The sequence below is a fragment of the Lonchura striata genome, chromosome 23, assembly GCF_050655825.1.
Source record: "Lonchura striata isolate lonStrDom1 chromosome 23, ASM5065582v1, whole genome shotgun sequence".
Classification (NCBI taxonomy): Eukaryota; Metazoa; Chordata; class Aves; order Passeriformes; family Estrildidae; genus Lonchura; species Lonchura striata.
The window spans coordinates 8,034,395-8,060,779 of NC_140725.1; the positions used below are offsets into that span (position 1 = coordinate 8,034,395).

A 26,385-nucleotide genomic window follows, 5' to 3' on the forward strand; every position below is an offset into this window, starting at 1 on the left:
ATCTCTCTTGTTGTTCACATTGTTTATAGCTAAGTTCTATCACTGTGCGTCAAGCACTCTGCACCAGTGCTGTGGGTTGTTTTCACTTCAGGTCCAATGGATTTGGTCCTTGAGTAGCTCTGTAAAAAAGAGAGGGGTATTTGAATAAACTGGAATTTTACTCTCACAGCCTTCTGAATCAGAGTTCTCTTCATTTCCGTCCTGCCTTGACAGCGACACTCTCCAACACCTTTAGACCTTTTTTCTATTGTGACACCCAAAACTGCACAAAGTTCTGGTGCCATCCCAGCCGTTTCTAGCACAGAAACAACCTCAGGGCCTCCTGGTCCAGGCCGGAACTGAGGAGTGGCGCAGGTGGAGAGCTCCAGGTGTGGATGGAGGAGCAGAGCCCTGCAGGTGGCCAGCAGGAGAGGCAGGAGCCGTGCCCAGGAGGCAGCTCAGTCCCAGGGGAAGCTGTGGGCACGGGGAACAAACAAAAATGATCCCTGTGAAATAAGTGTGACCCATAAAACACACAAACAAGGCCCAGCCATAAACAGTGTTTGCTATTTCCAGCAGCAGCCCCAGGGATATTTGCCAGCTCTTTGCAGCTGGAAGGATAAACAGAAATTCCTTTGATCCTGACTCGGTGCAGGGGTTATTTTCAAAGCCACTCCTGCCTCCCCAGCCTTTCCTTTGCATCATTTGTTGGATGCTTTGCTCTGCCCCCACTGCTAAAATTCCACATTGCCAGGGTGGGAAATGGGGATGCAGGAGGTTGGGAGGGGTCCCTCCATCCCTCAAACCAAAACAGAAACATTATGAGGGTAGACCACAAGAATTGGAGCTTTTGTCATCATTTCTCCACAGGTGAAAAGTGGAGCTGGAAATCCAGCTCAGAACATTCACCCGGAACATCAAAGAAAGCCAGGAATAGGCAGAAATTAGGGAGCATTTTGTAAAACCTTGGAGCTTTCTGGAGGTTGGAGGGCAGCAGAACTGTGTTTACTACAACTCCTGGGTTTGTTTGGGATGAAAGAAAAACCAGCAGCAAACAACTCAGAGTTTGGCTGCTGCTCCCTTCCCAGCCTTTTCATTCTGCCTCATCTGTGGGACTTGGGCACCCTCCAGATCCCTTTGGAGAAGAATTTCTTGTCCAGGGCTAAATTAAAAAAAAAAAAAAAAAAAAAAAAAAAAAATCTAGTATTTAACTCATGGCATTTTTAAGGTTGGAAAAAGCCTTTAAGACCCTCATGTCCAGCCACAGTCACCACTAAACCACACCCTAAAGTGACCAATCCACAGATTTTTTTGAGCAGTTCCAGGGATTTGACTCCACCACTGCCCTGGGCAGACTGTGCCAATTCCTGACCACCCTTTCCATGATGAATTTTTTTATTAATATCCATTCAAAACCTCTCCCAGCCCAACCTCAGGTGATTTCCTTATCCTGCCTTCTGCTGGAACTCCACTGGAAGTTTGGGAACATCTTGAGATCCCTGATTTCCCTTTTCCCCCCACCTCAGAAAACCTTCTAATTTTTCTGGGTCATTTCCATGTCCTCAGGGACTGCTGCTGCATTTTGATTTTAACACTTGGGCTCACTCCAGGGTGAAATTCACAGCGAGATATTAAATGCAATCAGGGGGTGTCTATTGGAAATAGGGAAATACAAAGCTAAAGTGCAGTTTTGAACTAAAATTTGAGCAGAACTAATGGCATGAGTGCAATGCTGCTTCTAAACAAGAATTGTCAGTCCCATGGAAAATCCAGTGCTGTTTTTCCTGGCTCTTCTCAGCTGATCAGCATTCCTGGGAAGGGCTGTGATGGTGGAAGATCTTCATTTACATCGTTTATTCCATCGGAGTTATTTGTGTGATGACAAATGAGGAGCTGCCACCTCTCCCAGCTTTAATTTTGCCTTAATGTTTTTATTGTAGTACTTTCAGGACTTATCCTTAAGCTGGGCTTTACTTTCCCTGCCCCAAGACTGGCAGATTTGGCACTTTAAAGGTGAAGGGGTCCAGCAGAGTGGAATTCTGTCACTGGGAACTGGCAAACCAGGGATTTGCAATTCAGGAAATTCGTCTGGAAAACAACAGAGGAACTGAAGGACAACAAGAACCATGAGGAAACCATGAGGAATTTGGGGAATCTTGCAGAGCTTTCAAAGTGAGGGAAACCCACAGCTCTCTCCTGCCTGGTGCAGGTGATAATTCCCTGTGCTGGGGAGGACAAACTGCAGCTCCTGAGCTCACGTTGGAGTCTTGGAATCACAGAATTCCTTGGGCTGGAAAGGACCTCTGGGACCACCAAGTCCTTCTGTCCCCCAGCACACCAGGGCCACCACTGAGCGTGTCCCCAAGGGCCACCTCCAAGCCCTCCTAGGACGTACCAGGGATGGGAACTCCACCACTCCTTGATTCCACCCGAGCCAATGCTTCACAACCCTTCCCTGAGAAAATGTTCCCAAATACCCTGAGCCTGCCCTGGCCCAGCCTGAGGCCGTTCCCTCTCCTCCTGTCCCTGTTCCTGGAGCAGAGCCCGACCCCCCGGCTGTCCCCTCCTGTCAGGAGCTGTGCAGAGCCACAAGGTCCCCCTGAGCCTCCTTTTCTCCAGGCTGAGCCCCTTCCCAGCTCCCTCAGGGATTCTCCAGCCCCTTCCCAGCTCCCTCAGGGATTCTCCAGCCCTTTCCCAGCTCCCTCAGCCCCTCCTGGGGCTCCAGCCCCTTCCCAGCTCTGTTCCCTTCCCTGGACATGCTCCAGCCCCTCCAAGTTCTTCTTTTCCAAAATTGCCCCCAAAATTTGAGGTGTGACCGCATGAATGCCCAGCTCTGAACCTTTTGCCTTCAGCAGGAGCAAGGTGGGACCAAAATTTTCTGGTTCTCCACCAGTAGAAGGAAAGGGAGTATTTGGTGTTTTAGAGCATCACTTTTGGAGTCAGGAGCCATGGATTTGAGGGTGTTGGAGGAGAGGCAAAGCCTCCCCGTGCCAGGACATGTGAAGGCCACAAGAGCAGCAGGGCCATGCTGGGGCCAGCACGAGCCATTCACAGTTCGTGTGTTTACCTTGCAGGCAGGCTGGGGAAGAGCTCGAAATGCATATTTTCCTCCTGAAATATTGACTCCAGTGTTCTCCTTCTCAGGGGCCTGGGGAGAAATGATGTTTCATATTTTAAAAATAAACACTGCTTTTCCAGAGGCATCAATGCAGCCCCAGAGCTCCCAGCACACCTTTGCCTCTCGCCCTCTTTTCAAAGCTTTAATGCTGCTTGTGTGCCACAAGCTCTGCTGGTGAAAAAATCCACCTGAAATGTATTTATCTTTGCTAATTAACAGCAGAATGACACAGAGCAACTTTATATTTTCCCCGCAAGAACAGCCATAGAGGCTTCATTTACGGAGGGCTCTGAATGATCCCCATTCATGGGGAGCAAGTGCTGTCTGCACCAAGAGATCCTTGTATGCAGGGCAGGAAAACAGGAGAAACCCCAGGCCAGACAGGTCCAGGGCAAAATCTCCCAAATTTCAGGATTTTATTTCACTCTGGGCCCTGACAGTCATAAATGGATGGTGGCAGTTTTATGTATTTGGGGAGCAAACTCTGTGTGTGTGAACATGGGAGGGGAATGTTGTGTTTGCACTGCCCTAAATCTGTGATTTTATAAATATATCCATGAAAGCATCCACAGAGGAAGGGAAGGGGGTGGAAGGGGCCTTAAACCCCACCCAGTGCCACCCCTGCCATGGCAGGGACCCCTCCCACTGTCCCAGGTGCTCCAGCCCCAGTGTCCAGCCTGGCCCTGGGCACTGCCAGGGATCCAGGGGCAGCCACAGCTGCTCTGGGAATTCCAGCCCAGCCCCTCGTCACCTCACAAGGAAGATATTCCATCACAATATCCCACCTAATCCTACTCTTTTTCAGTTTGAAGCCATTCCCTGTCCCTCCATCCCTTGCCCAAAGTCTTTCTCCAACTTTCCTGCAGCTCCTTCAGGCACCAGAAGGTCTCAGTGAGGTCAGCCCAAACCTTCTCCTCTCCAGGCTGAGCAATCCCAATCCTGCCATCCTTTCCTCATGGCACAGATGCTCCGTGGAGCATTTCCTCCTCCTGACTGAAAATCCCCAGATTTGTCAGCTCCAGAGCTGGCTGAAATCCTAGGACTGATGCTGTGGGAGACAGTGGGACAAATCCGTGCTGATTTTGCATGAGAACATTGCCAGATTTTGATATTTTAATTAACATTTTTAATGTTAAAGAGTTAAGAGGAGCCTGGGAGCTTCAGTGAGGACAGGGCCTTCTTTGCCCTCATCAAAGAGCCTTTCTCCCCAGGAGCTCCCAGGCTGCTGAAGAGCTTTTGGAGGAAAGAGAGAGTCTGGATAAGGGAAGAGAAAGTGTGCTTTGAGTTAAAGGTACTTTGCATGGCCCTGCACTCACACAATGCAGATTAAATGGATAAGGGATCCAAGGATGGGCTGCAGGAAAAGGTGAGCAGAACCTAATCCATGCGAGGAGCAGGGCTTTAATCAAGTGACAGCAGTGTAAAACAGTCGTTAAAAAAGAAAAAAAAAAAACAGAAAAAGATGCAGTGCTTTGTGGCAAAGCCATCATTAAATCTCTCTTTCCCTGCTACCAAATCGCCCTGCTGCTCCTCCACAAAGGACGCATCGATTTCGCCTCATTTGCAGCACCCTCAGCCTTGGTGGCCGGTTGAGGCTGTCGGGTTTTCTGGCAGGAGCTGCATCTCCCTCGTGTGTGCGGAGCTGAGCGCTGCACTGCCAGCTCAGACAACCCCCCAGCTGTCTGTCCGTCTGTCTGTCCGTCTGTCTGTCCGTGCCCAGCCTCTCCTGTCTGTCTGCTCTGGGCTCTGGAGCCCGCTCTGCTCACAGGGGCTCAGCCACACCGAGGAGCGCCTGTTCCTGCAGGAAAATTCTTCTGCATCCCGGATCGTCACCCGTGCTCCCGAACCCTCCCCTGCTCTCCTGAGCCTCTGTCCGCCGCTGCTGCTCTGAGCAAAGCCCCGGATCCCACGGGATGCTGCCCTTGGCACAGCGGGGACCGAGAGGGGACCCGTGTGCCGCCGTCCCTCCCTGGGCTCTGCAGGAGGGACACACGCCTGCCACCCCATCCCTCTGCCTGTCTGCGCCGCTGCTCTGAGCCTTCCCCCACGGCAGGGATCCCAAAGTGATCCCCAGCCCTGCCCTTGGCACAGCGGGGAGCGGGAGGGGACCCGCGTGTCGCTGTCGCCTTTCTCCGGGCTCTGGCGGGGGAAGGACGCGAGCCGGGACCCCCTTTGCTTTCCTGCGCCTGTCTCCGCCGCTGCTCTGAGCCAAGCCCCGGATCCCCAGGACGCCGTCCGCCCTTGGCACAGCGGGGACAGCGCGGGGAGCCGTGTGCCGCTGTCCCCTGGCTGTCCCCCGGCCCCGCGCAGCTCCGGCGGCCCCACCCCGGCTGCTCTCAGTGCTGCCACTGTTCCGCGCCGCGCTCCCCACCTTCCCCCGCTCCGGCGGAGCTCCCGGTGCCCTCAGCAGCAATGGGGCCATTGTGGGGGCCCCGGGGGCAGGGCAGGGCTGGGCATCGCCCCCTCCCCACCCCGGAGCAGCATCTCTTCCTGCTCCTTCTTCCTGCCCCTCTCGCCTCGCTGCCCCCCCGGCCCCGCCGTGTCAGGGGCTGGCTCGGAGCCTCCGCAGAAGGGCAGGTTAATACCCGGGGCCAGCGCTCTGCCCCGCACTCCCAGCCCGGCTCCGCCATGGCCAGGATTTGCTGTGCCCTGCTGCTCTCGCTGCTGCTGCTCCTGCACGGCCCGGGCGCCGGCGGGGCCCCTCCGCAGCCCCGCGGTGAGTGGGGACCGGGCTGGGGGGCTGCGGTTCGGGGGTCCCTCTGTGCCTCCGGCCGGGCGCTGGGCACGGGGGAGGCAATGCCCAGCAAGAGCCGGGCCAGTGCAGGAGCTGTGTCCAGCGTGTGCCCAAGGCAGCGGGACCTGGGGCTGGGGTGGCTCCTGTGGGACAGCCCGGCTGGCCCCGGGTCACCCCGTGGGGCTGGAGGAGGCCCAGGTGGGACAAGGGCTCTGCCTTCCCTCCCCTCTCCAGCTCCAGAGGGGCTGGAGCAGGACCTGGCCCGGCACCCAGGGCCACCTCCCGAGCAGGAGGTCTGGGTCGGGTTGCTGGGAACGGGACTTTCCTGGGGTTTCCTTCGTCTGTTCCTGAGCGAATTCCTGCTCTGCTTGGCTTCCCAGGTGGGCAGTAGGGCAGCCAGGAGCAGGTGAGCTGCCTGCTCTGCAGCTTGCATGGGCTCCAAACTCCATCCTGGAATGAGTGCAGCAGGGGCCGGACACCCAGGAAAGGATGGACATGCACGGCAGGGACAGACACCCAGGGAAAGACGGACACCCAGGGAAGGATGGACACCTGGGGCAGGGATGGACACCCAGGACAGGGATGGACACCCAGGACAGGGATGGACACCCAGGAAGGGATGGACACCCGGGACAGGGATGGACACTCAGGACAGGGATGGACACCCGGGACAGGGATGGACACCCGGGACAGGGATGGACACCCAGGAAGGGATGGACACCCGGGACAGGGATGGACACCCAGGACAGGGATGGACACCCAGGAAGGGATGGACACCCGGGACAGGGATGGACACTCAGGACAGGGATGGACACCCGGGACAGGGATGGACACCCGGGACAGGGATGGACACCCAGGAAGGGATGGACACCTGGGGCAGGGATGGACACCCAGGGCAGGGATGGACACCTGGGGCAGGGATGGACATGCAGGGAAGGGAGGGTCTGGTCCTCAAGAGCATCTCTGTTCTTCCCCGGGCTCCAGGCAGCCCAGGAATTTTTGGATTTCCCCAGAAATCATTGCAGGAGAGGCAAATTCAGCTGCAAGGCCAGACTTGTGGGAATTGAAAATGTTTGGACAGGGTGATGATGATGATGGCCCGGCCACAGCCATGGGCAGCCTGAGCTGTGCAGGTGTGAGTGACTGCAGAGGTATCTGGGGCTGAGGGAGGGGGGATTCAGATAAACTGAGCCCTTTCTCCTCGGGAATTTGGGAAAGGAGGGTTCTCTTTGCTGTGCAAAGCTGGGAGACAGAGCAGTGACTGAGCTCAGCCTTGCTGTGAGCAGTCAGCTCTCTAAAATAAACCCTTTTTAGTCCTGGGCTACTGCACTGTTCTCCCAGGGTTTAATGGATATGGCAAAGATGGCCTGAGAGGAATTTTCTGCTGAAGTCAGCATTAATTAAGCTATTCCTGAGTAATTTCTAGTGTGGATATTGAAAATATAGAGGAAGATTTTATTTCTAGTTTAATCCCAGTTTTAACTAAACTATGCTGAGTCAAGGTGTCAATCAGAGCAAGTGACTGTCACCTCCTGGAGAGAATGGGCCTGTCCTGCAGACCCTGACTGTGGCTGAAATCCCAAAAAACTCCCACCTGGTATCCCTTCTTTACTCTTTCCTTCTCTAAAATAAACTCCACTCTCATAAAAAGAGCTTAAAAATGTTATTTAGGGCCAAATCACAGAGCAGAAATAAATAAAATAGATTGACTTAAAAATTTTCTATTGGCTCCAGCTGTTCTTAGGGAAATAAAATAACTTTTCCTGCTTAGTTTGTCACTAAATCCAGGGATGATTCATCAGCACAAAGGGGGATTTGTGTTTTATTTCTGGAGGAATTAATTGAGCCTTTCCCTTGACCTTCATTTCTCACCTGTAAACTGGGCACAGGCAACCTCTGGAAGAGGGATTTCCAGTGCTGCAGATGGATCTCCCTGGGAGCTTTCCTCCTCTGCAGTGAATTATGGGGGGAAAATTAAATTCTTCCATATGGGAAAATGTTAAATTGGATTTTAGCGGGAATTAGAGCTCCTGACAAAGTGACCATTGCCTGCTTTGCTCCCACCTTCCCAGACCTTCCTCGATGTCTCTCAGGAAACAAACCTGATTATTTCTTCTGTGAATCCATCACTGAGTATTTATTTTTATCTGCCTCAAAGACTGAAAGCCCCATTAGATCTCACACTGAGGACCAGCTGTAATATTTATGTCATCATTTGGTGCAGATTTGTTGGCCCAAAAGCTCACACTTAAAAATCTGTCCACAGAAATCTCCTTTATGACAGGAACTCCCTGAGCCCTGCAGAAATCAAATATTAACAGAGCACTTGACAGAGACAGGCTAAATGAGGAGAAAAAAATTTAAAATAACAGCATGGCATAGATCTTCTGGGGGAAATGGGGACATTCATTTAGGAAATCATAAAAAAACACCAGGCCTTTTTTTTATGTCTTGCCACAGCTGAAAATGAAGATGGAAAATGTCATGAAAGCGAGAAATTAAAATAATAATAATAATAACAATCATTCCGTTTGTTGCATTGCTGATGCCTCCTGTTTATAGCCTCTCCTTTACACTGTGGGTATTCATGGGGCTGTAGAGATTAATTATCTATTATTAACTATCAGTTATGGGTTCCAGATTTCTCTGCTGTTTCCCCGTGACGGATGTGAACCAGCTCTGTGCTGTTACTGGGGTTTGTTATTGGTGCCATCACTGGGGAACAGGGGTCTGGCTCCTGCTGTGCTGGGAATGTTAACCCTTAACCTGGGAATGTTGTTCCCAATCCCGGCTGATTTCTGAGTGTTGTGCTTGGTTCTGGGCCCATTCCCATTAACAGATATCTGTGGGGATTGTTTATCCAGCTCTGAGGTGCAGTAATCCCTTTCCAGCCTTTTTTGGGTGCAGAAATGCAGCACAGGTTTCAGTCCACAGCTTTATCCCTCCTTCCCTTTCTTCCCTTCCCTCCTTCCCTCAGTGCGGCCATTCAACTCCCTTCCTTCCTTCCTTCCTTCCTTCCTTCCTTCCTTCCTTCCTTCCTTCCTTCCTTCCTTCCTTCCTTCCTTCCTTCCTTCCTCCCTCCCTCCCTCCCTCCCTCCCTCCCTCCCTCCCTCCCTCCTTTCCTTCTTTCACAGCTTTTTCCCTCCCTCCTTTCCTCTGTCTTTCCCTCCTTCCCTCTCTCCGTGCTGTCATTCCGCACATTTATCCCTCCCTCCCTGCCCCAGGCAGATGAAGTTTCCTGCAGCCCTCAGAGGCACCCTGGGGTGACACGGGACACCCTGCTCTCCACAAGTCCGTGTCACTCCCCGGGAACTCTGCTTTCCTAAAGGTGCTTCCCTAGAAAAGCACAAAGAACGTTTTAAATATCCAGCTCAAGCTGTGAAACAGAGAAAGGACAAACCCACAGCTCCTCTCCGCTTTACCAGCACCGACCTCTCCCTCCCAGGACACTCTGACACTTTTCCTTCTTTCCCTTTGATTTCCGCTGTCCCTGCGGCCCCCAGGCACCCTGTGCAGGACCAAGCCCACGGACCTGGTGTTCATCATCGACAGCTCGCGCAGCGTGCGGCCGCACGAGTTTGAGAAGATCAAGGTGTTCGTGTCGCGCGTGATCGAGGCGCTGGACGTGGGCCCCAACGCCACCCGCGTGGGCGTCATCAACTACGGCAGCGCCGTGCGCAGCGAGCTGCCCCTGCAGGGTCCCCAGAGCAAGGCGGCCCTGCTGCAGGCCGTGCGCAGGATCCAGCCCCTCTCCACGGGCACCATGACCGGCCTGGCCATCCAGTTTGCCATCAGCCGCGCCTTCAGCGCCGCCGAGGGCGGCAGGGCCAGCGCGCCCAACTTCAGAAAGGTAAAAAGGGTCTGGTTCCTCCAGCTCCTTGCTTGAGACTCATCGTGGGAGTGGTTGGGAAAAGCAGAAAGAGGATTTTCTTTCCGGGCTTTGGTTGTCTGTAGACACCTGGGGGTTGATTGTTGCAGGTGGAGAAACTCTGGGAGGTGCAAACCAGAGGTTTGGAAACCTCCAGGAAGTTCACGCCTCTCAATCCTTCTTGGAAACCTCTGGGAGGTACAAACCCCTCAGTTCTTGGAAGCCACCGAGAGGTTCAAACCTCTCAATTCTTGAAGATCTCTGGGAGGTTCAAATATCTCCACTCTTCTTGGAAACCTCTGGGAGGGTCAAACCTCTAAATTCTTGGAAACCTCCAAGAGGTTCAAACCTCTCAACTCTTCTTGAAGTCCTGAGCGGTTCAAACCTCTCAACTCTGCTTGGAATCCTCTGGGAGATTCAAACCACCTCTCAACTTTTCTTGGAATCCTCTGGGAAGTTCCAACCTCTCAATTCTTGAAAACTTCTGGGAGCTTCAAATCTCTCAGTTCCTGAAAAATCTCTGGGAGGTTCAAGCCTCTCAATTCTTCTTGAAAAAGAAGCTCATCTTTGGGGCTTAGTGAAAGAAAACACAAAACTCATTGTAACGTGTTCAGTCTTAGTCTCAGTTTTTGTTCTAAATGCAGTCTGACAGTTACACACAACATTGGCCACCCCTGCAGACTGGAGAGACATTTCCACTGAGCTGTCCATGACAGCGCTGGATCCTCATCTCGGGAATCTCTTCCACCCCATTCACCATCCCTCTCCCCATGCACTCCTTTCCTGCCAGACAGCTCCCCAAGCCTTGCTGCTCCCTGTCACCTCTGGTGTGTGGAACAAACTGTCCTGGATTTCCAGTGTCTCCTTGACACCTCCTTTCCTGGACAGCTGGAAGAGCTGGGAGCAGTGAGCTTTGGGGTGATTTATCTAAGGCATTAAAGAAAAGGGGAAAAAAAAGGGAAATCACTCGTTTTCCCTCTCGCCTTCCACTCCGGAGCTGATCCAAGAGGCAGAATCACAGAAGGAGGTTGGGAGGGGTCTCTGGAGCTGACCCTGAGCTCCAGAGGGGCTGCCCAGGACCATGCCCAGGTGGCTTTTCAATGTCTGCAAGGTGGAAAACTCCACAACCCTTCGTGCTCTTGGTTCCCTGGTTGTTTTTTCTCTCTTTGCCCTGCCCTGAAGTCCACCCAGCTTCTCCCTTCTGCTCAGGGTGATCCCATCCCTTGCCTGGGAGGAGGAACAGTTCATACAGGGATTTAGGGAGGTGAAGCTCCCAGAAACACCGGACACGGTCCTTTCTCCTTCCCACAGCAGAAATCCAACAAATCCTCGTGCAAATCTGGTTGTCAACATCCCAAAACATCACATGGTGCTTTGCTCTTGCTTTGTGCAGTAAATGTCACCCCCGGAAATGCAGTAAATGTCACCTGCAGGGAAAAGCACCATTTGTTTCTGGAGGAGCTCCGAGAAAAACCTGCTCCCACCTTCCTCAAAACCCACAGGGAGCCCAATTACTTTCACCTTATTTTTTTAGGGAAGAACAAATAAATTGGCAAATTGCTGAGCAAATCCAGGGCTTTATGCAGCTTCCTGCCTGATGCTCCTTGGAGCGCTGCTGGAACATCACGTTCCCAGGGCATAATGAGCCATCACTCCCTCATTAGCTGTGGGATCGCCGGGAAACGCCTGCCCGGGCTGGGAGTACCTGGGAATGCCAAGGAATGCTCAGGAATCTGAATTAACCAGGAATAAATTGTATCAGACCACGTGGGATTTCTGTCTGACAGAAGGATGAGGATCCAGAATGTCAGGAATTGACAGGGAAAGCTGCTGGTTAAATGAGCAAAAGGTTTGACCTTGAAAAGCAAAGTTTCTGAATTTTATCAGGGTAAAATTGAGGATCGGGGCAAAATTCAGCTGTTGGAGGCAGCAGAAGGTTCACCTTTTCATAATTCCCCTCACAAGGCTGAGCAGTGCCAGCCTCCCCAGGATCCAGAGGCTGCTCCTTCCCTCCAAGCCTTTCCCAAACCAGGCCCACACCAGGACTCAGCTTTTCCACTGGCAGGGAATTACAGAGATCCTCAGACTGCAAATAATTTGGAGGTCGGCTTGAAAATAATTTTTTCACATTGACTCAGGCTGGATGTAGGGGAAATATCTATGGCAGGAATCCTAGGAACAAAACAGTATTTCCTGATGATTGGGTTAACCAAATGTGATATTAACAGATATTTTTGCACTCTTTCTGTCAGGCTGTCAGAGAGAGGACCCCGAGCTTCCTCTCACTGTTACATTCATTTTCCCCATGGGTTCTCTGATTAATTCCTAATCCTGACTCCGTATCCAGAAATTTTGTTTTTCTCCAAGAGCAGAGTAGGAAGCAATGTAAATTTTGAGTCTTTTATGGCAGATTTCCACACAGAGGCATTATGAGGATCTTTCCACCACAACCAGGTGTGGACACTGCAGCCCCATCCTATTTGGGGTTTATCTGGGCTCGGGCTTATCTGGGCTTGGGTTTAGCTGGACTCGGGTTTAGCTGAAGATGGAGAGGAGCTGATAAAACCTGGAGAATTTCTTGATTTAGGAAGAGAATTGCAGAAGGACATACGGCTGCTGCCAGGATCTGCTGGCAGGGTTTGGTCTCTGATTTGATAACACCTCTGATCCCTGATTTGATAACTCCTCTCATTCTGTGATTTGGTAACTCCTCTGGTCCCTGATTTGATAACTCCCCTTGTTCCCTGATTTGATAACGCCTCTGGTCCCTGATTTGATGGCTCCTCTTGTCCCTGATTTGATGACTCCCCTGATCCCCGATTTGATGACTCCCTCATTCCCTGATTTGATGGCTCCTCTTGTCCCTGATTTGGTGGCTCCTCTCATTCCCTGATTTGATGACTCCCTCGTTCCCCGATTTGATGACTCCCCTGATCTCCGATTTGATTACTCCCCTCATTCCCTGATTTGATAACGCCTCTGATCCCTGATTTGATGACTCCTCTCATTCCCTGATTTGATGACTCCTCTTGTCCCTGATTTGATGACTCCCCGGATCCCCCATTTGATGACTCCCTCGTTCTGCCAGCCGGGCTTTGCGGGCTCTCCTCGTCCCCTCGCAGCTGGAGCCGCAGCTGGAGCCGCAGCTGGAGCCGCAGCTGGAGCCGAGGCTGAGCCGAGGGCTCTCTCTCCTGGCAAAAGGCTCCACTGCACGGATGGATCCGCTCCCGCCCCAGGAAAACCCCGGGGCTCCTCGGGCACACCCATTCCCCCCACAGCTGCCACAGCTGCCTTTGCCTTTCTTTTGCCACGCTAGAAGAGCAAGGACTGAATTTATTTATATTTTCCCCCGTGGAAGAACCAGTTACGGAATTATGATGCTCCTGGGAACTTTTAATTGTGCATCCTTTAGGAAGTGCAGATAAACAGCTGAAATGAGATTGTAAAGCCCCACATTTTCCCTGTTCCTCCTGGTTTTTCCAGAGGGGAAGCTCTTTCCCCATTCTGTATTCCAGCCCAAGCCATCCCTTTGGAGTTGGCAGTGGTGTCACTATAAATCAGTTGTAAGGAAAAGTGGCAGGGGCAGAAGAATTGGCAAAGAGCAAGAATTCAGGTCTTGTGACATAGTCTCCTTCAGAAGAAAAATAAAGAGGAAAAGGGACAAACAAGGAGCAGGACTCTGAGAGGCTTTTAACTGGTTCAGGGCACCGTTTAATCCAAGCTGAAATCCAATGCCCATTTAAACCAGATGCCACTTTAATGCTGGGGTTAGCAGGGGTGGGGTTTAATCCCTGCTGTTTATTTTGGAACAGAGAATCACAAATCCTGGCAGGCCCTGACACGCAGCGTGATCTCAGGCCTCTTCTCCTCTCTCCCCATGGAGATGGCTTCAGTTCCATCCTTCAGCTCCTTCACCTATAAATGGGATGAAGCCTTCATCTCACATTTCCATGGCATTTCCTGAGATGCTGTGAAGTCCCACACTCAGCTGGGCTTGTCCTGAGTGTCCCTGAAGATCTTTAGTTTGGCTTGAGCTCAAGTTTGTTTAAATTAAAACATACATTTTAATTTCGTTTCCTTAGAGGGGGATGCAGCAGCTGTCCCTTGGTGAAACAATCAATCCCTGGCAGTTTAACTTTTCCAGCTCAGAAAGAAACTAATTCCACCTCAAAAAAAGACATTGGTGTGATCTCCAAAGTATGGGAAAAGCTGGTGGGATTCCCTTTTCCCTTCATTTTAGAAATGCAAACCCCACCCTGGCCAGTTCCACCGGCACTGTGGAAATATGAACATGGACAGCAGTGCCCAGCAGCCCGTCCCTCCCCTGCAGGTGGCCATCGTGGTGACCGACGGCCGGCCCCAGGACGGGGTGCAGGACGTGTCCGCCCGCGCCAGGGCCGCGGGCATCGAGATCTTCGCCATCGGCGTGGGCAGGGTGGACATGGGCACGCTGAGGCAGATGGCCAGCGAGCCCCTGGACGAGCACGTGGACTACGTGGAGAGCTACAGCGTCATCGAGAAGCTGACCCACAAGTTCCAGGAGGCTTTCTGCGGTGAGTCCTGGCGTGCCCAGCCCAGAGCTGCGGGTCTGCAGCCAGGAGTGGGGAATGGTTTGGGTGGGTGGGACCTTAAAGCTTTGCAGAGAATCCTGGAATGCTTTGGGGGGGAAGGGATTGGAAAGCTCATCCCATCCCACCCCTGCCATGGCAGGGACACTTTCCATGGGCAGGGACCCCTCCCACTGTCCCAGGTGCTCCAGCCCCAGTGTCCAGCCTGGCTTTGGGCACTGCCAGGGATCCAGGGGCAGCCACAGCTGCTCTGGGAATTCCAGTCCAGCCCCTGCCCACCCTGCCAGGGAACAATTCCCAATTCCCAATCTCCCATCCAGCCCTGCCCTCTGGCAGTGGGAACCATTCCCTGGGTCCTGTCCCTCCAGACCCTTTTCCAAAGTCCTCCTCCAGCCTTTCCTATGGAAGTTGTACCTATGACCACCCTTCATCCCCGTGGAAATCAGGGGTTCTTTGAAGTTGCCTTTCCAGAACTGCAGGGTTTTGTCCAGGGAATTTCAGCTTTTTTTTAAAGAAATCTCCAGATTTCACCAGGACCGGAAAGTTTGTAAACACGATCCACTGAAGGCACTGAAAAACAACCTGGAAAAGAGGATTTTAGCACAGCTGAAATCACACCCTTTTTGGGGCAGTTGAGAGAATTTGTTTTGTAATTCCCCCCACCAGCGTTGTCTCCAGAATTCCCAGTTCAGCTGGGATGGTCCCAGTTCCTGCCAGAGGCTGAGCTGCCTTTGCCTGATGCTGCTTTTGGGGTTGGGAACCTCATGGGGCAGGAATATCTCCTGGCTGGAGCAGGATCTAATTCCTCTCTGCATATCAAAGGAGCCCGAGCATCCTAAAACACCATCCTACAAACACCACCCTATAAACACCATCCTACAAACACCACCCTATCAACACCATTCTATAAACACCACCCTATAAACACCATCCTATAAAAACAGCATCCTCCAAACACCATTCTACAAACAGCATCCAATAAAGCCACCATGCTCCAAACCCAATCCTCCAAAACCCATCCTACAAAAAGAGTATCCTACAAAACAGCATCCTACAAATGCAGCTTTGCTCCTACAGGACCCACTGAAGGACTGGATGTGTTTTATTGCTTCCAAATGTGCCCCAAGGTAGCAGGAATGGCCATAAATCCCCTTTTCCTGTCAGCAAGAGAGGCCCAGGGGCTTCTCCCTGCCACTCCCTGGAAGCCAAAACGTGTGGCAACACTTCCTGAAAGGTGTGATCCACCTGGAACCCCAAACAGACACGGCTGGGCCTGAAGAACTCCCAGTTTCTGAGAGGTGTAAAATCTCCTGGTCCAGCTCCCAGGCTGAAAGTGATGAAGGGGAGCAGCTTTTTGTCATGGAAGATTGGCTCCTCTGTGGAAAAGAGGGAAATTTTGGATAGTGGATTATCTTCAGGTGATAACACAGAATGAGTCAGGTGTTATCAGGTGTCACTGCAGCAGCAGCTTCTGGGAGAGGGAATAAACACTTCAGCCAAAAGGAGGGAGAGAGACGGAATTTGAGGAGTGGAATCCAGGCCATGAATATTTGTGGAGTTTGAATTGGCTGCCCTGGAATCAGGAGGCAGCAGTGGTGCCAAGGTGTCACCATGTGGTTTGAAGCTGTGGGGGAAATCCTTTCTGTGCCTCCCTGTGCAGATGGCAAAGCTCTTCCCATGCAAAGGCCTGGCAGAATGAGGGGAGCACTCAGATTGCTGCAGGGAGCAGAGGACAGCCCTGGGGGAATCCCAAGCCCCTGCTACCATGTTCTTCATGTGCAGCTGCCCTAAACCACCCCAGAGATGAGCCCAAAGCCCCTGCTCGGGCACAGCACAGGATTTGTGGGATTGGCAGCAGGGATTGTGCTTCCCACAGCGCTCAGCAAACTCATGGGGAAACAGGAAACCCTTGGTGCTCCAGCCAGGAGTGAGATTAGCCAGAGCTGAACTACAGGCAGCTCCAGGGGCAGGAACATTCCCAAGGCTCTGGGCTGGAAGAACCTACCAGTGCTGGCACAGCCACGGGAAGTGGAAAAGCCAAAAACCGTACAAAATCTGAGTAGAGCAGAACACAAATAGCTCAAAATAACAAACCTCAACTCGGAAAGACTCTGCTCCACTTTCCATTTGTTTGCTCCAGCCCAGTGCCTGGATTTCTGCACATTTTTCCCTGGCATTTGGCACTGAATTTGCCTCCCCAGCCCTGTTTGCTCTGCAGTTTGTTCACCGCTCTGGTGGCTGTGACAGCGCTGGCACCCCCAGCGCCGCTGGCTCCTGCTGCTGCCACTCAGCAAACGCTGTTTGCTCAGCATCCCCGGAGCCACCGCCAGGGCAGGAGGGCAGCAGGAATGTTTGGAGAGCAGAAATCTGAGAGCTGCACACGCAGGGAGAGCTCTGAGGCGAATTCCAGGTGTGTTCACACAGGAGTGCTGTCCAGGACGGGCAGCTGAGCTCCCTGCTCAGAACTGTACTGCAGAGCTGCAAAAGTGGGACCCAGCTGCAGCTGGGACCCACACCTCACACAGAGACTTTCAGAGTGAGGTGTGCTGTGATTTGCCCCCCACCCAGCAGGGTTTGCCCTCAGGATGGGGAGGATTTCCAGTCCTGGCTGTGCCGTGGAGCAGGGAGACTTGAGGGGATTTCTTACTTGTCTTTATGCCTGTCCTGGTTTGAACAGCCAGGTGTCTGCTAAGGAAGGCAGGAGCCTCCCCAGAAATGGGAAATGTAAAGCCCCTTCCTCTGAATTATTATAATTTTGAAATTAAGGGGCTCTCAGGCAGAGATATGGAAATTGCAATAACAGTTCTTTACTAGGAAAATTAAAAATACCAATGCAATGGTACAACCAAAGCCGTGCCAGAGTCAGAGCAGCCCTGTCCCCTGTGGGTCAGGGAGTGGCTCAGCCCCATCCCAGGGGGGCTCAGCCCTCCTGCAGTGCCAGCTGTGCTTCTGCTGGAGCAGGATCTGCACAAGGGGGGAGTTTTCCTTGGAGCTCCAGGGCTGGGGGAGATGGGCCTGGGCTCCTCTGGGAATGCAGGGGGATAAAGCTGCTCCTCTGGGAATGCAGGGGAAGGAAGCTGCTCCTCTGGGAATGCAGGGGAAGAAAGCTGCTCCTCTGGGAATGCAGGGGAAGAAAGCTGCTCCTCTGGGAATGCAGGGGAAGGAAGCTGCTCCTCTGGGAATGCAGGGGGCAAAGGCTGCTGTGCTGTTCCCAGGTCAGATTGGATCCAGGTAGGAATGCTTGGCTCCTCCCCTGGGCGCAGCATCTCCCCATGGATGATGGAATTTTCTCAGCCATGCAGGGACACTCAGTGGCCATGGACAGCAGAGATCTCCTGGAGGGAGGATTGGCTGTGGGAGAGAGAAAGAAAAGTGCCCAAAGAGCAGCAGAGCCCTGTCCCAGCTCTCACAGATGGGACAGAACATACTCCCCCATTTCCAACCTGAGACATTTCCTCAGCCACTGTTCAGGACCAATGAGCTGTGTCCCACTACAAAGCAGATTTAATTTTGGGGTTAATGTGGGGCTGTGCAGAGCTGGCTGTGGGTGGGGAGTCCTCGGGCTGGCCCTGCTTGAAGCCCCCCATCCTCTCCTTGCAGTGGTGTCTGACCTGTGTGCCACGGGGGACCACGACTGCGAGCAGGTGTGTGTCAGCACCCCGGGGGCCTACAGGTGTGCCTGCAGGGATGGTTTCAGCCTCAACAGTGATGGCAAGACCTGCACCGGTACGTGAGGTGTCCCGGAGGGGAGGGTGGTGACAGCACTGGGATGTTCTGCTTGGGGAAGGCAGAAAGGGAAGCCCTGCTCATACCAGCCAGAATCACTTTCAAAATATTGCTGTCACTTCCGGTTGGGTTTTAATTGATTAACCCCACAACAATATTAATTAACAAATTAATTCCCACAACAGTAAATGGCATTAGGGTTCTATTTTTCTACGTCATTTATTGAGGCCTTTGCTGCTGTTTGCTTCTCCCCTCTTCTCGTGTTTTTCCTCAGCTTGCAATGGTGGCTTGGGCTCTGCTCTGGATCTTGTGTTCCTCATCGATGGCTCCAAGAGTGTGAGGCCTGAGAACTTCGAGCTGGTGAAGAAATTCATCAACCAAATCGTGGATTCGCTGGAGGTGTCGGACAAGCAGGCCCAGGTCGGGCTGGTGCAGTACTCCAGCTCCGTCCGGCAGGAGTTCCCCCTGGGGCAGTTCAAGAGCAAGAAGGACATCAAAGCAGCAGTGAAGAAAATGTCCTACATGGAGAAGGGGACCATGACAGGCCAGGCTCTGAAGTACCTCGTTGACAGCTCCTTCTCCGTCATCAACGGAGCCCGGCCGGGGGTCCCCAAGGTGGGGATTGTCTTCACTGATGGACGCTCACAGGATTATATCTCAGATGCTGCCAAGAAAGCCAAGGACTCAGGTAGGGCTCCTGAATCCCCAGGGGCTTCTTTCTCCCTTGGCCCAGGCAGGACTTCTTCCCTGGATCTGTCCCTTAGGATATAAACAGGTCATAGTGAGCAATTCTGGGGAGATATTCCCTGACTATCCTCGCTCAGAGAGAACTTGGAACTCCTCAGTCTTGGTGTCAGGTGCACCTTGGCTTGCCAGGAACTGGTTTTAATTCCCTTCTGTGTCTTTGGAGGAGTTTCTGCTGGCCAGGATAGAGTTCCATGCCTTTGGAATGGGATGGGCAGGGTGGAGTTCCATCTCCTGGAGTGGGATGGACAGGGTGGAGTTTTGCCCTGTGGAATGGGATGGACTGGATGGAGTTCCATCTCCTGGAGTGGGATGGACAGGGTGAAGTTTTTCCCTGTGAAATGGGATGGGCAGGGTGTAGTTTTACCCTGTGGAATGGGATGGACAGGCTGAAGTTTTTCCCTGTGGAATGGGTTGGACTGGATGGAGTTCCATCTCCTGGAGTGGGATGGACAGGGTGAAGTTTTTCCCTGTGAAATGGGATGGGCAGGGTGTAGTTTTACCCTGTGGAATGGGATGGACAGGCTGAAGTTTTGCCCTGTGGAATGGGTTGGACTGGATGGAGTTCCATCTCCTGGAGTGGGATGGACAGGGTGAAGTTTTTCCCTGTGAAATGGGATGGGCAGGGTGGAGTTTTACCCTGTGGAATGGGATGCACCCAAGTCTAGTTGCTCCACACAAATATGGAAGGAAGCTGCAGAGGGAATTTAGAATTAGGAGGTTCCAGCACCTTTAATGTTGGACAGGGCTTGGAGCAACCTGGGATGGTGGAAGGTGGTGGAGCAGGAGGAGCTCTAATGTCCCTCCTAACCCCAGCCAGCCTGGGATTTGCCGGGGTTGCTCAGGAAGCCCAGCCCAGCAGCAGCGGCACACGGGGGCAAAGACAACGAACACCAGGATTTGCAGGGCCAAGCATGGCTTGGCTGCATCAGCCTCAAGGCCTGGAGAAGGCAAAGAAAAAGCAATAAAACAACAAACAAAGCACAGACATGGGTTAAGGAGGAACCCAGGCACATTAATAAGGAACTTTTCTCAGCTGCTGTTGTAGGAAAAGCGCTCAGTGGCCACTCGCTGATGAATTCCTGTGTCTGAGCCCCATGAAATATTAATGCCTTGAGAGCTGCCCCTTTGCTGACCCGCTGAGCACGTTCCCAGTCTCTGACACCCCTGTGTTAAATGGATCCAGCCCTGGGAATTCATTCAGGAATTGCTGAATCCTTCCCTTCCTTTTAACTTCACTCTCCACCACTAGATGGGACTCGGGGCCAGCACATAACCAGAAAGGTCAGGGAGCTGGTGAAAAAACAATGTTTACAAAGCACTCTGACATCTTACAGGGCTGTTCAGCTCTTATAAAACAAAAGGTTCTTATAAAGTGTATTTATAGAATTTATTCCTCCCTGGTGATAAAACTTTGTGCCTTGTCTCTCCCTCCTCTTTTGTCCCTGCAAGGAAATCTCTTATCTCTCCATGAGTTATTGCTGTGGGATAAACAAGTGCTTAAAATGAGACTGCAGAATTGTTCAGTGATCTGAGCCTTGGAAAAACAGCACATATTTGATATATCCAGAGAAAGAAAGGCAGAAAGGGGAGCAGGGAAATGTTTCCAGTGCCTGAGCATGGACAGTAGAGACAAAGTAGAGACAAATATTTTTAATCAGGGCTAATTAATACCACCAAAAATGGGAAAATTGCATTTCAGTTCAACAGAAACAGGTTTAATGCAGATCAATCAATAGAGCAGGACAATCCCTGGGCAAGTTCTGAACTCCCAGGGGAGGCTGCAATTTTAGACAGAGACTCAGCTCAGTTCTGCTGACCCCAGGTCTCCACTGCAAGGGGACTTTGCCACTCAGGGCTCGTTAACAGGGGTTGATTAACAGTGGCTGAGCCTGTTCTGGAAACTCCCACTGTTTCCTTTGGCTACATTATCACTTCCAAATCAGTGGGATGGTGTTTCCATCACATGTCCTTTCTTGCATCTCCAAAACCTCGTTCTTGTTGTCATTACCTGGGAAATTCTGCTTAAACTCTGCCTGTAAAAATATTTTGGTCCCTGTTTGACCTGGCTGAAAGGAGCATCTCCAAAACCTTGTTCTTGTGGCCACAGTGCCCACGGTCTGGTAAATTTTAATAAAATCTCTGCTTGTAAAATTATTTTCACCCTATTTGACCTGGCTGAAAGGAGTCTGGAATAGAGGGGGTGAAGGGTAATTGTCAGCTAGGATCTGGAGCTGTGTGGGGCCTGGGGTGCAGGGGGTGGATGAGGGTGCCCAGCCTGGCAGGGGTGGCACCGTGCCAGCTCCGTGCTGCTGACAGGATCCCGTTCCCGGCAGGATTTCGGATGTTTGCCGTGGGAGTGGGCAACGCCGTGGAGGACGAGCTGAGGGAGATCGCCTCAGAACCCGTGGCTGAGCATTATTTCTACACTGCCGACTTCAGGACCATCAGCAAGATCGGGAAGAAGCTGCAGATGAAGATCTGTGTTGGTGAGAGGGGACTGGGGTTCAGCCACAGAATCTGAACAGCTGAGGAACGGCTGAGGGAGCTGGGGGTGCCCAGCCTGGAGAAAAGGAGACTCAGGGTGACCTCAGCGCTCTCTGCAGCTCCTGAAAGGTGCCTGTGCCCAGCTGGGCTGGGCTCTTTCTCCAGGAGCTGACAGAACCAGAGGACACAGCCTCAGCTGCCCCAGGGAAATCCAGGCTGGGTGTCAGGAGAAAGTTTTTCATGGCAAGAGTGACAAAGTTCTGGAATGGCTGCCCGGGGAGGTGGTGCAGTCACCATCCCTGGGTGTGTTTGAAACAAGCCTGGATGTGGCACTGGGTGCCAGGGCTGAGTTGAGGGGCTGGGCTGGGCTGGACTCGATGGTCTGGAAGGTCTCTGCCAACCCAGTGACTCTGTGAATTCTGAAGGGTGGAGCAGAGGGGTGAAAATGCCCCTCCAGAAACTGCCAGGTGAAGATCTGCGTTGGTGAGAGGGAATTGGGATGGAGGGGTTTTGCCCCAGTGTTTGAAGGCTGGAGTGGAGAGAGGAAAATGCCCTTGGAGAAGCTGCAGATCACCAGTCTGTGTTGGTGAGAGGGGATTGGGAGGGAGAAGAGGGATGGAAATGCCCTTGGAGAAACTGTAGATGGAGATCTGTGCTGGTGAGAGGGGGACTGGGGATGGAGGGGTTCAGTCAAGGCTGGAGAGAAGGGATGAAAATGCCCTTGGAGAAGCTGCAGATCCTCGATATGTGTTAGTGAGAGGACTGGTGTGAGAAATGCTACTCACTTCCAAGAATTAAAAAGGTTTATTAAAACCTGATCAAAAATACAGCAGAAGACTGAATAGAGAAAATATCACAGCACAGGAGCAGAGGGTTTCCCCACCATGTGCTCACCACACAGTGCAGGTTTCACCTTTTAACCCTTCGGCCCCTCCCAAAGTTCTGTCCATCGACTCCTCCTTCGCTGTCCAGGGCTGGGATCACTTCTGACATCCTGACTGGGGGTCAGCTGCTGCCATGGTAACGAGCCCCCCTCCCAAATGTCCTAGCTTCCCCGGCTATCCCATGAGAACGATGCAAAAAGGGGGAGGACATAATTATCAATCCATAAAACTTCTCTTAGCCTATACATAATATTTGCCCTTTAATTCTGAGAGTCAACCATTTTATTACTCATTGGTCACAGCTGGGATGGAGGGCTTCAGTCAGTGTTTGAGGCTGGACTGGAGGGGTGAAAACGGCCCTGGAGAAGCTGCAGGTGAAGATCTGTGCTGGTGGGAGGGGGATTGAGGATGGAGGGGTTCAGTGATGTCGGAATCTGAGGTACTGGTGATTCTGAGATTGTAAAAGTCTCTGTCCTTCAGCCCCGCTGCCAAAGCAGAAGCCATAATTGGTCTGTGCTGGTTTCCAGGTTGTTTATTCTGTTTATCTCTCACATGTTCTGCTGCCCTGCCCAGCTCTGTCCTGCAGGGCAGCGTGTGGGGCTCTGCCCTCAGTGGGATGTGACAAACATTAAATACCAGAAACTCCCTGGGCTGGATTTACAAGAACGTGCCAATATCTGTCACCTACGTTGGACAGTGTGTCCCCAGCCTGAACCAACAGAAAAATGCCAACACCACAGTGAGACATGGAGGGCATGAAGAAGGAGAAAAAGGACAAGGCACACCCAATTTCCTCCATCTTGTGTCCTTTGGACCCCTCATCTAGAATCCTAAAATTTTACTTTTGCACCCATGCCACACTTAATTATTACTTCTATCAAACACTCAGAGCTTGTAATTGATCCTGTAAGATTGAAAACTCTTTTCCATGGACAGAGATCACAGCCAGTGTCTCTGGGGGCTCTGTCCAGGGGGTTCTTGACCCCTGCCAGGGTCCCAGGGCAGCCAGAGGGATGCCCTGGACTCACACACAGTGACAGCATTTGCAGTCTGGAGTAGAAAGATGAAAATGCCCTTTTAGGTGACTGTGATAAAAATCTCCCAGTTCTCAGTGTGTGGAGCTGACAGAATGCACGGGAGCATCAGGAGACATCAATATTTTGGGTGGTTACCTGAGATGAAGCAACCCCCACACCTCAACCTCCCAAATCCCCTTCTCCTTCCTTTTCCCTCCGCCTTTCTGCCCTTCTTTTTCTCCAGAAAGGATGAATTTGTCTCCAGGTTTCTAAAGATGGGATTTCCTTTCTCCTGGAGAAGCTGGAGAGGGATAATACCCGTGTCTGCAGAGCAAGGATTGCAAGGCAGAGACTCTTTGACAAGTCTCATTAAAAAATTAGGATCAATCCAAAAACAAGAGGATGGGATCTATATGAAACCCCCAACAAATTGTACTTTAAAGTCATTCAAATACATTTAAGCTTCAGCCTTCCAAAAAAAAAAAAAAAGTAATAAAAACTGTCTTTTTAAAATATCAATTTGGGTAAATATGTTTACATTTGATTATTAAAAATAAAAGGAAGGCAAGGAGATATTTGCTTTTTTTTTTTTTTTTTCATTCCCAGTGCCAGCTTGTATTTCTCAACAGCTGCCTTGAAATCTTCTGTTAATCTCCAGCTTTAGGTTACACCTGGCTGGTTTAAACCTGTTGTGTTTTGGTGCAAGTGATTAATGTCCTTTAAAAATTCTGTCTTTTATTGACTCCTTCTTTTGCTCAGCTCAGAGTGGCCTTGTAACCCCTCCCTTTCCTTCCCAGCCATCTTTTTCCTCCTGTTCCAGTCTAAGTTAATTTTCCTTGAAGAACAGATGTAAATTAGTGACATAAATTAGCAAAGTGATTAACGCTCATGGACTGGAGTCCCCTCAAGGACTGGAGCTACTGAAGCAAAGCTCAAACCAGTCTTGATAGCAGCAGTGTCTCCAATTTTTATTGGATCTTGTTGGGGAGACAGAGGTTGGTTTTATTTGGTCAGACTCTAATTTTAGGGCAAACTTGAAGCACCAGGAGCAGAGCTTAGTGGGTTTCCAGAGAGATGGGAACCCAGGAAAGACTTCTTATGGCTGAAATAACAGAAAAATGTGACATTCTCTGTTCATCTGAGGTTAAAGCCAGAAGAGATCAATCAGATAATTAGAAATAATTATATTTGATTTCCTTCCTATTTCTGACATAGAAAATAAGAATTGTTCTGTTTCACTGGGCTCAAGGATTTTGATTAAGTCAATTTTTGGTGCCACTCATCCTCTTGCTGTTGTGACCCACAGAGGAAGATCCATGTGAGTGCAAATCCATCGTGAAGTTCCAGACCAAAGTAGAAGACCTCATCAATTCCTTGCAGCAGAAACATATCCTTTGGAAGTTTGGGAAGTTTGGGTCCAGAGGGACCATGGGGAAGGTCTGCTCCTGGGGGAAGGAGGTGGGATGGGCTCAGGAAGGTGGGAATGAGGCACCTGGGGGACTCTGGGCTGGTGACAAGGTGGGGGTTGGTCAAAAGTTGGACTTGATGTTCCTGGAGGGCTTCTCCAAGCTCTGGGATTCTGGGACTGTGGGGAGATGGGGCTGCAGGTCCTGAGGCAGCTGGAATGGGAGGCAGGGAACTCCTTCAGAGCGAACATCCACCACTGCCCGAACTCCGTCATGGACTGCAGGGACAGAGGGACATCAGAACACCTCAGACTGTAGGTGGGTGGTGTGGATAGTCCAGAAGGACACATCCACCCATCCCAGGTTCTCCCAGCCGGCTGAAACTCAGCACTGGGAGATAAATCCTCATGGAACTGTTCCCTGGAAGCATCTCCAGCCAGGTGAGTTGGATCCCATCAGAACCCACCTGGTGGGACTGAGTTCTGCTCTGCTGGGCCTTTCATTAAGTGGTAGAAAGAGATAAAAATCCACCAAAAAATTGTGAGTAGGATTAAAACTTCTTCTGAAAAAAGGAATTCATGGAGCCTCGGGGTGGCTCACAGGGGCAGGGGAGATGTCTCACCACTGAGGATCAGGAGAGGATCTAATTTTAAAAGCCACATTCTGACTTCTTCACACATTTCTGGGCCCTGCTGTGGCACATTTCTGTTCCTCCTCCCGGAGCCAAGCTGGGTGAGATCCGTGACCTGTGTGGTGCAGAGGTGACGGGAAGTCACAGCTCCCACCCGGTGGGCGACCTCTCCCAGGCACACCACCAACAGCAGTTAGTGAGAAGAGCAGAAAATTCCTCTGGAACGCCAAGAAAAGCTCTTGCTGCTCTCCTCAGGGTCAGAGGCTCTGTCAGCCCCTCCTTTCCCTCCTCCTCTGGGAGTGAGCCCGTGGCAGTGGGAGGATGTGTGAGCACAGACAGCTCCTTCCTGCGGGGAGCTCCAGCAGCCCAGCAGCTCTGGGAGCGCCAGAGGGGATGGGCACAGATCCCCCTGCTCCCTCCTTACCTGGGATCGGGGAATTATTGAGTGGTTTGGGTGGGAGGGGCTTTAAAATTCCTCCCATCCCACCCTGCCATGGCAGGGACCCCTCCCACTGTCCCAGGAGCTCCAGCCCCAGTGTCCAGCCTGGCCTTGGGCACTGCCAGGGATCCAGGGGCAGCCACAGCTGCTCTGGGAATTCCAGCCCAGCCCCTCCTCACCTAATCTCTTCTCCTTTAGTTAAAACCTTGGCCCATCACTCTGTGCCCGCACAAAAAGTCTCTCTCCCAACATTCCCAGAAAAAAATGCCATTTTTCCTCCTTAACTCCTCCTCACTGGAAGCTGTGGCCAAAAGAATCGAGGCCCTGGAGAACAAGATCATCTAAAACCCCACCCCAGCAGTTTTTCACCTCCTTCCAAAGTAACAGAACCAGAACTGCTCCATTTTTCAGGGAGAGCAGCTCAGCCCCAGGGCTCTGGGCAGATTTTATTAAGGTCTAGGCTACCTGCATTTGTTTAAAAGGAAGAATTATTACAGTAGAGCAGACTTTGTATAAAGGGCAGAGCACAGGGTGTGACTGACAGTTAGACCAGGCTCAAGTTTCCTGCATCCTATAGAGTGCATATATTCAAAAAAAAAAAAACCAAAACAAAAAAAACCTTGAAAGATTTTTTTATTTAAAGCTTAATATATATACACTGTGTTACTGAGTACTTGATTATGAGTTCTGTGAATCCTCTGCTGCAGCTTTTGTTTCTATGCATGAGATAATTTAATTTAAAATCGGAGTGACTTAGAATCACCCTCAGCTGCTGGGTGCAAAGG

General features: G+C 51.6%; 1 protein-coding gene and 1 long non-coding RNA gene across 3 annotated transcripts; one reads left to right on the forward strand and one right to left on the reverse strand.

Annotated features, from left to right (window-relative positions):
* LOC146765575 (uncharacterized) lies at positions 1-5,605 on the reverse strand. 2 transcript variants are annotated; one of them, XR_014949952.1, is made up of 3 exons: positions 5,469-5,605; positions 3,047-3,127; positions 1-119 (listed from the first exon to the last, which is right to left on the reverse strand). It is a non-coding gene; the product is annotated as an uncharacterized LOC146765575 (long non-coding RNA). The 2 variants fall into 2 exon arrangements; XR_014949951.1 differs by lacking the exon at positions 1-119 and adding an exon at positions 1,934-2,067.
* On the forward strand, positions 5,185-26,078 carry MATN1 (matrilin 1). The gene is made up of 8 exons (XM_085559894.1): positions 5,185-5,813; positions 9,335-9,681; positions 14,030-14,252; positions 17,868-17,993; positions 18,268-18,681; positions 21,074-21,226; positions 24,431-24,509; positions 25,894-26,078. Exons 1-8 carry the CDS (start codon positions 5,510-5,512, stop codon positions 25,943-25,945), a joined length of 1,698 nt encoding a protein of 565 aa, XP_085416020.1. The 5' UTR covers positions 5,185-5,509; the 3' UTR covers positions 25,946-26,078.
* The last annotated feature ends 307 nt before the right edge of the window (positions 26,079-26,385 follow it).